Source organism: Sparus aurata, chromosome 10, assembly GCF_900880675.1.
Source record: "Sparus aurata chromosome 10, fSpaAur1.1, whole genome shotgun sequence".
Classification (NCBI taxonomy): domain Eukaryota; kingdom Metazoa; phylum Chordata; class Actinopteri; order Spariformes; family Sparidae; genus Sparus; species Sparus aurata.
Window position 1 is genome coordinate 29,511,638 of NC_044196.1, and position 13,227 is coordinate 29,524,864.

General features: G+C 42.1%; 1 protein-coding gene across 3 annotated transcripts in view; it reads right to left on the reverse strand.

Moving 5' to 3' along the window:
• Window positions 1-13,227, reverse strand: part of LOC115589466 (urea transporter 2) — a 42,504-nt gene that overhangs the window by 27,130 nt on the left and 2,147 nt on the right. For 2 of the 3 annotated variants that reach the window (XM_030430318.1, XM_030430319.1), the window contains exon 2: window positions 278-586. In XM_030430318.1, the coding sequence (XP_030286178.1) occupies window positions 278-404 (127 nt within the window). In that variant the 5' untranslated portion in view covers window positions 405-586. Of the gene's footprint in view, window positions 1-277; window positions 621-13,227 lie in introns of those variants that run through there. The other variant, XM_030430321.1, reaches the window with a different exon arrangement.

Here is a 13,227-nt window from a genome sequence, read left to right on the forward strand (position 1 = left end):
TACATCTGCATATTTTAATGGCACTGTAAACGTTTCAGACTCATTTATTTATGATTATGGCGGTTTAACACATTTCAAGTGTTTGGAGAACTTCCTCTTTTTTGCAAAGTTTTGTAATTAATCACAGAACGAGAGGCATCAGACTTGATGAATTATGCATTATCTTAGCACATTCGATAAAGGTCAGACAATATATCACATTTGTTTCCTTCTAAGAATAGAAGTAAGAAATATGTTTGTGAGAAAATAACATTGTGCATTGTGAGAGAGTTCCTACCCTGCATGTACTTATCCAAGTGCCCCATGTCCCCAGCACACAGCAGCAGACTGTTCAACGCACGCCGACGGATGCTGGCACGACTCCCGCTGGCCTCCCCCACCTCTGCTTTGGCATCCGTCCACATCCCTGCAGCTGCTCGACCACCCCACTTTAAAAATGATGAATAAGTGGAGCGATATCGGAAATCCCCAGAGATCCTCTGCACTTCGTTGCGTCTTCTTGTTTTTCACGCTCCCTCGCTCCTTCCCCCCCTCTTCACACTCCCCTCTGGTGAGGTTTAAGGGGTTGACCGATCAACATCTCCCCCTGCCAGAGGAGAACACATTTCACAATCACCTCGCTCCTCTGTCCCTGCTTGCTCTCTCCCCCCCCCCACCACTGTCACATCTCTTCACCCATTGTTTGTCCATGTAAGCTACTCATCCACTTTTTATTGCAGCGTGCGCATGTTTGTCTTTCCTGCAATGGGCTTTGCGTTATCTCAAGATTTTTCCAAAAGGTGTTATGTATAACCTCGCTATCTCCGCCGCTTTGTGTCCCGTGTGAAAACCTTCGCAGGAGGGCCAAGCAGCGTTTGAGACGCCATTGATTCTTTGAAAACGTCTGAGATTTTACTTTTGACTTTCAGTTGACAGTTTGAACAAGCTCCACACCTCCTCCTACTGTTTTGTTCCCGCTTTAGGAACGGGTGAGAGCACCTTGAGTTTGGAAACTGCTTTTGCAGGCGTTTTTGTGCGCGCATAACTTCGCCTCTGCCTCTTGTTGTCAACCTTCACCAGCTTTAGAGTGACTCCTAGCTCACCGAATGACCCGAATACCGGAAAAGATGCTCTGATTTCAGTTCCACTTGAGAAAAACCCCCCAAAAATGTGACTCCGGAGAAAGTGTGTGTGTGCACGCATGGCAGTTGGTGCACATCCATTAGCGCGCTCGAACTGCCGCGAGTGAACGCCAATAACAGCATGTCAGATAGCATCTGAGAGAGAATCTTTTCACCGTCTGAGCCACTGCAGCGGGGATTCAAAGGCCTTGTTTTTGCAGGTGGAAATTGCTGCGCCATTCAAGAACCCCTGACAGCTCATCCGTCTCTCTCTCTCTCTCTCTAGCTTCCTCTCCATCCCTCGCTCTATCCATTCTTTATCTGCTTCAATAAATACATCCGTCTCCCTCCGTCTGCCTCTGCTCCTTGGCTCAGTCTATCAACCACAGGCTGTGAGGCTGCGGAAGAGAGCTACAGATGGACACGCACGCCAGAGTGGGCTGTGGTGAGGGGGTGGGGATGCAGGTAAGTGTCCGGAGAACACACCATGACCTGCGAGTGTGTCAGTTTGGGTGAGGCTGAACGCGCGGACACACTCAGCTGCGCATGCATGTCACATTAAGGCAGGCCACATCACCGCAGCTATATGGCGGGCTTTAGTGTTCATGCTGCGGACAGGTCAAAGGTCACTGACTGCACAAATACGGCAAGGGAGCCATACAAATACAATACTGTGGTTCATCCTTATCTGTCAACACTGATAACACTGGTATGATGACTTCACATGAAGACCTTTGTGATAAAAAAACAACACAGTCACAAGAAAGTACACACGGTAAGCTCTTGTGTTTGTTTGAATTACAAAATGCAACCTTAGAAGACCCGCGTAATTCAAACAGAGCACATATGCAGTGCGCGATTCAGATAGTCCCCATCCTCCTCCGGTCCACCGCTGGAATGTGGTCTTACATGCCAATAAGGGGGAAAAGACAGACTAGACTATTGTCTCTCTCGTGGACAACACAACTGTCCTCACTGGTCATGCAAACAAAGCAACTTGTAACTGCAAAACAAAATGACACGTAAAGACTGCAGAGATAGAGACTTCTACCTTCAGGTTTTTCTACTTTTGAGTGTCACAGTGCACAGAATGGGACCCAAATGCAGGACACAGTCAGATAAGAACCAAACAAAAAAAAACTTTTAATAATGGAAGCTGGAAAACCGGAAAACTGAAGAAAAAAAAAAGAAAATAGAGAGAGACTAGTAGAACAAATCAGGAAAAACACGAGGAATAAAAAACCATAAATAGGAGAATGGACACAGAGACACGGGAACAGACTCATGAGAACACAACGTACGAATTGATAAAGACAGCAGGAGGCACACAGACAGGCGAACGCGGAAAAAGGGTCGGGAACTTACGCAACGGGAGGACATGAAAAGCAAAACATGACACATGGGGGCAGAACTTCAAAATAAAACAGGAAATAACAAAACCACAAACTCAAACTATGACACTGAGTCTCCTTAAGTAACCCTAAAAGTGCAATATGTACAAATTCTAAACATTTTTACAGTATTTTATGTTAAAAACTATGTGATGTATCAGCTTGTTCCAGCTTGTCTTTAAAGCTATATTACACTTAGTTACCCAAGATCCCATGTTGTTAAGCTGTACCAAAAAAAAACAATTGGAGATGTTCAACATTTATTTATTTATTCTACTGTTTATTAGCAGCATATAGCGTAGACTAATTCCACAGCATTGTTTTATACATATTTCCTCAAACAATCACCTCAACATGTACTATTACTATGCAGATTTTTCTCAAATTTACTACTTTGTTCTCACTTACACCACTCCACTGCCTCTAATAAAGCACAGACCAAACCATCAAGTTAACTCCTTGCGCATTAAATATCATTGTCACATTCATTGTTCACGTCCATTGTTCACTATCCTGGAGACGCTGGGGATTTAATCAAATATTGAACCCAGTGCTAAATTCAAATTATATGAGCCAAATAAATGCATTTTCTACACTCTAATGTGTCTTCAGAGCAGTGATACAAGGTATGACTGTGGTGCATGTCACCTGGTTCCGAGTGTGCTGTAGCAGTCTATCAAAAAGCGTGATTGGCACACCAAAATCCCCGGGAACAAAACAACACGGAACAACCAGCTACTGTTCAGCGCTTCGGAGGGTTCACGATGTTATTCACAAGTATTATTTCATTAACCTCAGGCCAATTTTAAATAAGATAGCAATCCATAAACCAATGTGAACATTTGGATTAGTTTAGAGAAACTCCCCAAAGCCACTGAAATATCTAATTACTGAACTGGTTGAAAGAATCCAATCTCCAAAGCAAATGAAGCATGAGGCCCTGATACCATCACAAATGAGGTGTTGGAATTACAGCCCATCTGGACTTCAAGATGCGATTTTCACACCGTTCATCATGGCACTTAGCGCCAGAGTTTTCCCAGCAGTCAACACAAAAGGGCTTCTCATCTCAAAACGCTTCCTCGACACGTTCTTCAGGGCTTCTCGTGGTAAACACTGACTTAGTTGAACTCCTCGGAGGACATTCGGGTTGCGAGAGCTGAGCACACATCAAGCGACTGATAACACGCTGATGACATAGGGATATTGTGTCATCTATAGGAGTGATTGGCGAAAGAGAGAGAAAAATTAGTCATCCTTTCCACTTCATTCCATGGTGATGAAAATTTCTGCCATTGTTCTTGTTCTACTTCTCTCTTATATTTTTCACCCTTCCTGTTGTTAAAAATGCATGGTGGAAGCAACACACACACACACACACACACACACTTGCACACACATACTTTATTTCATTTAGCCACCGCAGGTTAAGGTGATACAAGATAACTGAATCAGAGCATCACGCAGCACTGCAGAGTCAAGGCGGGCTGCCGAACAACATCCTGCCTTTACTGCGAAACACTGATACATCACAGTCGGATAAGCCATCAGAGCTATCGGAAAACTTCCTGTCTGGATCATCAGAAACTCCATGTCTGGTGTATCACTGGGAGTCGGCAGGTACTGAATACAAATTTGAGTTCGGACCAAAATGAAACTAACTCTCACCCTCACATATTAACCAGGAGAAGCTAAATAAAATATTGAGTACCCTCCACTCAATAATGTGCTCTGCTTAGTGTCGCCGACCTGTAGAAGGATGTTTGTGCATAGTTTGAAATTAGAGGATTGTTTTCACATTTGTTTGCTAAAGGAAGGGTGGCTTCTCTTTGCTCACCCTGAAAATGAACTAAGATGTGTAGGTATGAGAATGACTTTGTTACACAACAACTAGTTTGGAGCCAGTTGTGGTCCAAAGTACGACCGTTGGATCTGATGTGATGCTAGGTGACTATCAGATCAGCTGTGAGGTTCACATCAATAATAAATCAGCCATTTTCACCTGACATCGTGCTCAGGGTGCTGGAATAATGTTAAAAAAGAAGGGAGTCTGTCAACTTGTTATCATTTCACCACTTACCGGTTGAGTAGAAAGTTATTGGACAGTGAAAATCCTGGGGGAAATGTGATATTTTGAGGTAAAACTACATATTTGATAACCCATTAGCTAACATTAGCCACCACTTCCTGGCTAACATTACCGAACACTCAGTGTGTTTCACTTCTAGGCTTGAATAAATGTGTCCAAGACATGTGCTGATATTTAAGAACTACATGCCTCAACCATTGCATTGTGTAACACTATCAAACAGTTATGTTAGGTAGGAAGTGGTTTAATGCTAACATTAGCTGTTGCAGAAGCTAATGGGTCATCAGACATGCTGTTTTACTTGAAAAATGGCTCCATGTCCCTCTGGATACTAACTATCCACTGTCTTTTCAGTTTTCTGATCTTTGGAAGCCGTGAAATAAGTAAGGGTTAATGCCCGACGAGGTGTCCATAAACAGGAGTTAATGGACGACGCAGAGGCCTCCGCGAAGTCCGTTAATTCCTGTTTATGGACACCTCGAAGGGCATTATCCCGCTTATACCATGGTCACTTGCCAAAGAAAAGAAATTTGGACCATTAATTTACATTGTCATGCGTTTTACAATCAAAATATAAAGTTTTTCACATGCCATAACTTAGTTTCCCTGGTAACGCCTGAGGGTTTGACTAATACCTGGAACAATCATTACTCTCCCGTAAGATTCTTATGCAACGGAGACGTTGTTCACTCCTCCAGTAAATAGGACGGATCATAGATACGACTTGGCAACGGGAGATATTCTAGTCCGCTCAGCGATGAGCCAGAAAGCTAACGTTATGCTAGCAAGATTCAAAGTCAATAACATTGAATACGGTTGACAGTAAATATAATTGGACAGTATGCTAGCTAACACGATTAGCTAGCAAACCAGTCATGTCATTGTCCCCAAATCAATAGAAAGATTTTCATGAACAAATGACCGGCCGTGTGTAAAGCTACTGTGGCCGCAGCCTGAAGCAGAGAGCTGAACAGTGAACGGGATGTGAGATTATTCGCGTATCAGTAAATTTAGAGGGGAAGTGAACTTTCTGCAGCTTGTGTGTTACAGTCGCCACCCTGTGGCGTTCAGAGGATAAGACACTGAAGGACTGACGGACTGAACTCAGTGCTGGGAATAAAACATTCAGATTTGATACGCCAGCTAGCGCATTGATTTACAGCAGAGAACAGTCAATTTGACTGGAACTACTTAGTAGGTGTCCATATATCAGTGGTTAATGGACACCCTGCAGCCAATCAGAATCGAGTATTCCTCCAGACCATGGTATAATAATGATTGGTTAGATTCCCTATGTTTTTTTCAGACTAGTCACCTTGAACACAGCAGTACCACAGTTGAGCCTCCCACTATGAGTGTGACGTCAGTGGAAAATGGCCGCCGTGTGAATATGGTAAACATATTCGGCCAATTTCAAGATACGAAGCAGAGCAGTAAACCCATAATTACACATAACGTAAAACATTTTAAAGACAAACTGTGAAATAGTCTCGACTGACCCTTCTGTTACCTCACCTCACACAACTTACCATGCATCCCATCTGCTAAAAGACCGCAAAAAAGGTAAATAAAACCTGAAAGAAGTGAATGTCAGAGAGCAACAGGGTTTGTACAGTGTATGATTTCACTTGCCATTATTTCAGAAGTGTTGGTTTATGGCTCACAGACACCTTCACTCAAATGCTATTCTGCTGGTAAGCTAACTTGTAATCTTCTGCTTGCTAGGTCATGAGCTCAGCACTCTGCTCAAAGGTAGCAAACTGACATCAGCATTTCATGCAGTGTAGTGATTTATTGGAATGCTAATGAGTGTGTACTGTTTATCGCGCTAAATTAATCATATTAATAGTAAAGTCCTGGGGAAAACCTGCTAGCTAGCCATTGTGCTAAAATCTGTTTTCAGTGCAAAGGTCAGAAATGACTTTAGACCAACACTGAAATTATTTGTTATCCGTTGCGTGATTCATTTATTTCGGTTTATGCTATCTCAATGACTTTTTGTCTCCTAAAATGGGGGTACTGTTTTTTAAGAAAGGGGTTACAGTTCTTGCACAGTAAATCTAATGTGGAAGTAGGCCTTAATATTGTTGAATCAAAGCAGATAGTCGACATGTTAACATCACTTTCATTGCATTGTCGGCTTTGGCCTGTTGGGATCAGCCCATGGATCTGCTCCTTTTCCAGGAGGGTTAATTTGATGTCATTTTGTTTCTCACCACAAAGACATGTTTTTTTTTTTTATCTAAGCCGTATATTTTTCCAACGTGCAACTTGACCTTACAGATATTGATCTTAAATCTAAAAATGTAGCACCATAAGAAGTGAAAGAATGCAGACAGCCTTCCTTCTATTGTTTCGTCACGTATCAGCTCGTCCAATCGTTGGACTTGCAATGACATTTTACCTAGCTAACAATCATCGAGTGCCCTCAAAAAGACACCAGCATCTTAATTAACACTGTCTTTTCAAGCTCAAGTGCCACTGCGATGGGCTCTCCTGCTTCACAGTCTATTAGCGAAGGCATCGGAGAGTAACAAAAAATAAAGACAGAGGAGGGGGGTAGAAGGAGGTGAAGGAGTGATGGAGGGGACCATTCATGCTGCTCCGGTGGAGAGCCCTCCGGGTGATGAGTGGAGCACCTTTCTCCTTCATGGCCTTCTCACAATTCCAGCAAAACAATCCCTCAGCTCCCGCTCTCGTTGCCACCTGTTACATTTATCTTCTCACACAGCTCCTCTTTCTCTCTGAACATACAAGTATCTCTCCATATATACAGGTGTGTATGTTGTAATATGCAGTTTTCTGATCTTTTCACATGTGTATTTTCATTTTCAAAATCCCGAGGTGAGTCATGGTTACTGCTTCTCCTCGTCACTAGATCTGGGTGAAATCAGGATTAGAGCCCTAATTGCAAAATAAGTACCTCAGCTTTTGAGTTTAGGCGCCTGTTGACACAATCTGTGACGATTCAACCGCTGCGCTTTAAATCTCTGTCATTTCAACACGTTTGGACTGTAAATGTGCAAGTTATGGCCGTGCCAAACGGGGATCTGGCACTTCATCAAACTGTACAAATACATCTAGGTTGACTGGAAGTGAATCAACCAATAAAACTGTTGTTCCTCAAGAGAAGCACTTCTTAGCGGTTTTATTAGGGGTCAGGCCTTATGCCAAGATAGAAATACTGTAAAGGAATGCAATTTTGAGTCACAACCCACTACCCCTATATTTTTATCCAACCCTTTCTATAATTTTGACTTTGTATCCCATCATTTTCTGACATTTTTATCTATCTATTCTTTTTCATAGATACATTTTTCAGATAAAAAATAACACTTATGAACGAGCAAGCATTTAGCAAGAGTTTTGAGCCAGTATTTAATAATTCTAGGTCAGAATCAATTTAGTTGGCTATACCTGACAATCCTGGCTTACTAATAATATTGTTATTGAATAAAAATACATTCATTTGTGAAAAACATTTTGACGTATCCCGTTGTTCAAACATAACATTTAAGAATTTTGACTTAGTATCTTAACACTGCATTTTTTATACTCCTTATGTTGACAATCTCATAGCCGATAAAAAAAATGAGTGTCTTAAAATATTTAGTTAGTGTCTCAACTGACAACACATGAGTTCGTTTTGATTCGCTGGTTTGACTTCCTAGCCTAAGGATTCCCGGAAGGGACATTTCTTTCCCCCCATTTCCCTTCTGAGCAAGGCAGTTGCTAGGAATTCTGGGCCCCCTGAAAGAATATCGGTGTGGGCCCCTCTACCCCATTCATTGCCACCTTCAATTTTCTTGTTTTTCAGTATTCTTGACGGTGCCTGGTGTAATACAGCCAATTTGTTTCCTTTTTTACGATTAACGACTTAACAAGTCAGAGTGTTATTATGTAAATTATGTATAATTAGTTGTCTTATTCTCATTTCACTGATTTGCAACACGTTATTACACCTCTGATTGCAAATACATTTTCAATTAACCACTCAACAAATAGGTAGTGGGTCACTAATAAACCAAAACAGCCAACCAGTGTCTACATCACTCACACACCATCAAAGGCATCATTGGACTGCTAGGCTGAGCGTCTGCTGTGGGGTCAAACTCAGATGAAGCAGCCACTGCTGATTCTAGTGCAGCAGAACATAAAGTTTTTTGTTCCATTATATATATTGTAAACATTACATGTTATGTTTCATGGAGAAACTGATGCAGAACTAACCTATTCTTGGACAAAATCTAAATGGGCTTCTTAGTACCATAGCTCTTGGTGGACAGCTTCACTTTCCCAGGCAAAAAATATTCTTAAACCATTCAAAAGTTGGTGTAAACTGTCCACAACTCTAAATAGTCTTCTTTACTTTGTTGTTGTCAGCTATTATGGTGTCTTTTATTTTATACTGCTATGAAAACAAACAAATCTTTGAACATTTTACTTTTTTGTATTTAGGCTATTCAAATGTCCCAATAATAACACATTTTACAAGACCACATTGAACACATCATGATAACGTAACTGACCTTCGTCAGATGCTCATAATTACTGAGTAGAACTTAAATGCGTCATAATACAATTCAATGCAGCCTCTGAATGGGCGCATACTGGAGCACTGTCCGACAGCAATATGTGTGACACACACAGTCACTGTAGTAAATTAGTAACGTTCAGTTATAGCTACTCTAGGAACCGTTGCTCTACAATGAACTGGCGACTTGTCCAGATTGTAGCGCGGCCAGATGACAGCTAACGTAGGCTCCAGCCTGCGCCCCGTCAAAGGTAATGTTACAGACATTAAATTAATGAAGTAGGCTAATTGTTTCAGCCGCCCTCGGTAGTCTTACTCTCACCATTCTTAGAAAATAAGTTTTTGATGTCCTGGGCCCCTGCTCTGCTGCTCCTACTCCTGGCCTCCTTCTCAACTCTCTTCTGGTGTCCGGACTTGTGCTTTTTGGTGGGTATCCTAACCCTGCTGGAGTTCGCACGCGCTCACTTAATTGCGATGAGGAAGAACCATGGGAAGAACGAACCGCGGTGTGGACCAAACCATTTTTTAAGAAGGGACCAACGGGGTTAAAAAGAATATTAAAAATAATTAAAATTAGAATATTATATGACTGTTTCTTTGTTTTAACTCATATTCATTCGTATGAATATATATTAGTTCAGTGTATGCACAACCATTTTGTCATAGAGGCTACTTGGGGCTATGTGTGGGCCCTATAGCGGGCTGTGGGCCCTTAGAATTGTCATCACCTTTCCCCCCTATACGACGGCACTGCTTCTGAGGCTCTGTACAAGCTCATGATTCCAGTTTAGCATTCATCAATTTTATTCATTATCTCATGATGTGACTTAAGTGTTGCTTAGTTCATTACATTGCAACTTGTTATGGCAAACATGGGCCATCATATGGCGTTCATATCTCCTCTTCAAGCAAATGAACATAGACTCTAGAGTCTGATATTTTGAACATCACTTCAGGCTGAATCTGACAGCATGTTGTTGCACCACTGCATCACGCACCATGTCTGTGAACTCAGTGTCGTGTTTACTCTAATAACTTCCATCATTTAAGACGGACCTGTTAAAGCTTTTCCGCCATCTGAAGTTCGCTCATCTGGAAAAACAAACGATTACCCGGTAGCGGCGATGACTCAGGGATTATGATCATCAAATATTCATGTTTACATCAAACCTCGCAACTAACAGCTATTACAGAGTGACAAACACACAAAGCACATCAATAACATTATTAAGATGGATTGTTTTATACATTCAGACACACTCATTGACTCTAAAACTAGAGTCAGAGAGTGTATGACACACTGATCAGCAATAGTCAGTGTGTAGATGCTGCAGTAGGAGCCTGCATACTCAATGCTGATGGATGGTGGCTGACTCCACAGCCACAATAACTATAGTGCGATGCGGACGGATATGAGGAGGGCTTTTAAATAAAGCCCAGTCTTACTCTGTGTTTCTCCTTCCATGTATGCTTCCATGTTTGGCTGTGCAGAAATGACGACCACCGAACTTAATCCAATCGAATTAGAATACGGCGTGAGAGAGGAAACAGACAACATGGGGGCGGCGAGTCACTGCTGTGGTTTGTGACTCACCACCGGAGACTGCTGAGCTCCTCATCAGGCCGTGGAACACAAGCTGTGCTGTGCATACGACTGCATGGGGATTTTACACTGGAATGAACCTGTTTAACCGCGGCGACACCGGGGCAGGAAAAGAGAGTGTCGAGCCACGGGAGCGTCCTTTGGTCAAAAATGAAATCTACGTGACAAGTAAAAGCTCTTCAGGGCTTCTGGGTGGTCTGTCTTGTCATTTGAATGGTTCGTGATGTAATAACGATAAGAGTTTTAATCCCAAAATGAGCAATTTGAATTAGTTTAAATTTTCAAAATCAGTACACCCTACATTTTTGTATTTACATGCGTTTAATTTGAAGTGTAGCTCAGACCTGATACATTTGGCTAAAAACACAGATTCCACTATTTCACTATGTAACATCTTTTTGAAATCAAAATGTTTGATTGCTGAAGAGGCCCACTGCCTTAAAAACCAAGCGGGTCCACTACCAACAAATTAAAGTTACAGCCAGTTAGCTTAAGAACTGAGGAAACATCTAGCCTGGCTCTGTCAAAAGCCACCCACCAAGCCCTTTAGGGCTCATTAATTAACACGTTTTAAATGTGTTAATCTATAAAAAAAGAAAAGAAAAAATGTTTACATTACATTCAACATTGTTAATTTGTAGCCTGTCTTTCAACATTTGTAAGCATGATATGAACTCAGGAGGAGACCTTCGGACAACTTCCAGCTATGTCTGTTGTGACAAAATCTGATATATTTAAGGAGAAGTTCATAAATCTCCAGCAGGGGCGCCCCAGTAGCTCAGGTGCTACAGCACGTGTCCCATGCACAGAGGCTTCGACCTCGCTGCAGCGCTCAGGGTTCAAGTCTGACCCGTGGCCCTTTTGGTGCCTGTCATCCCTCCTCTTTATCATCCCCATTTCCTGCCATCGCTCTAAGCTGTCCTGTGAATAAAGCCATGAAAAGGCCCAAAAATACAGTAAAAAAAAAAGAAATCTCCAGCTGCAACAGTGGCGACAAAAACCCGGTATACTTTTCAAGCCAGAACATGATCTTTTCCCCACCCTTACAAGATTTTTCAGTGCCTAAACCTAACCAGAAGAACAGTGATGTCACAACATGAAATTCGAAATGGATCTTAAAGAAACGTAAAGCTGCAACCATAAGAAATGTAATGTTCAGACATATCTGTGGTCTGCAGAAGCTTATGAGCACAGTCACCAGGATAAGAAGCTAGCAGTCCTAGAATACATACCATATTAAAATTTGTACAAAACGTATCACATCGCGGTCACGTTACATGTGTGACACGTGACTTAGTGTCGGGAGGTCGAGGGGATGGTGGTGGAGTTAAAGGCGACACGGCTGCCAAACTGGCGACTGAAGTTTGAGTCAATGCTTCAGCATTTGTGTCTGTTCCGACAAAAATTGAGCATTTTGGACCAAGACTTTTTCTAACCCTGGCCTTAAAGGTTGGAAAAACAAATGATCAGGAACATGCCCATACAGAAAAACAAAGATTACACAAGAGAAGTAATCAGCCACTCTGTTTGACTTTATCTGGGGCTGAAATGGAGTTTGTGCAGCAAAGTTAATATCAACAGAAGGCCCCGGTTCACCTCTCGAGATTAAAAATACCCAGCAGCCAAATTGAACCAGACTTTTTCCTGACAGTTTCTACTAAAGTGCCCTTGAGCTATCACATCAATCCAACAGCTTGTGGTGTCAACGCTGAAGCAGTGTCCGAACGCAAACAATAATGTAAATGAAAGCGACAAGAATGCAAAGCGAATTGCTCTGATCCAGTCGAAAGGTATCAAGTATCCCGACGATTCCCGCTTGGTTCCCTCACTTGGGAACCCCGGAGTGGATTCAGTTTCCATCTCTCTGAACATGTCCTTGAACATGACACCAATCAGAGCCACTCTGACCGACCCTGTGAAACCCATAAATGTTTGATGCCCTGTAGAACTGACCACATAGCTCAATTTGTTGGTGCAGCACTCTGCAGCTCACCGCACAGACACCGGAGGTCCAAACCACTGCTGCATTTTACGACTCTGCTTCATGAGTTTTTTTTTTACCTGTAGTTTGTTCGCCTCAGCTGGCATGCACAATTTTGTGATTTTCACCCTTGTACTGCAGGTATAATAGGTAATCAAGACAGGTTCTCTGTCTATTCAAAATAACAGACTGGACAATCTGGTACTTTCATTCAAGTGTTTATTCCTCCAATAAATCTGTACTTGCGCTGTTAGCAATTAGACTTTCCTTAATCCAAACGGCTTTATAAAAAATATATCAAGATGTTTGTCTGCGCCTTTCGAGGCTTGAAGGCTCGATATGATGTCCTTGATCTTAAAATAGTTCTCCATTGAGTTTATGTCAGCCGTTTGATCTCTGCCTGTAAAAGCAGCAGTTTTTCGGTGAAAGCTTGACAGGGAGTTTGGGATGCTCGCTTCCCCCAAAAGGCTGCGTGTTAGATCAGCATTTTATCTTCCTTCCTCTGAGCTGCCGCTCGAAAAAATAAAAG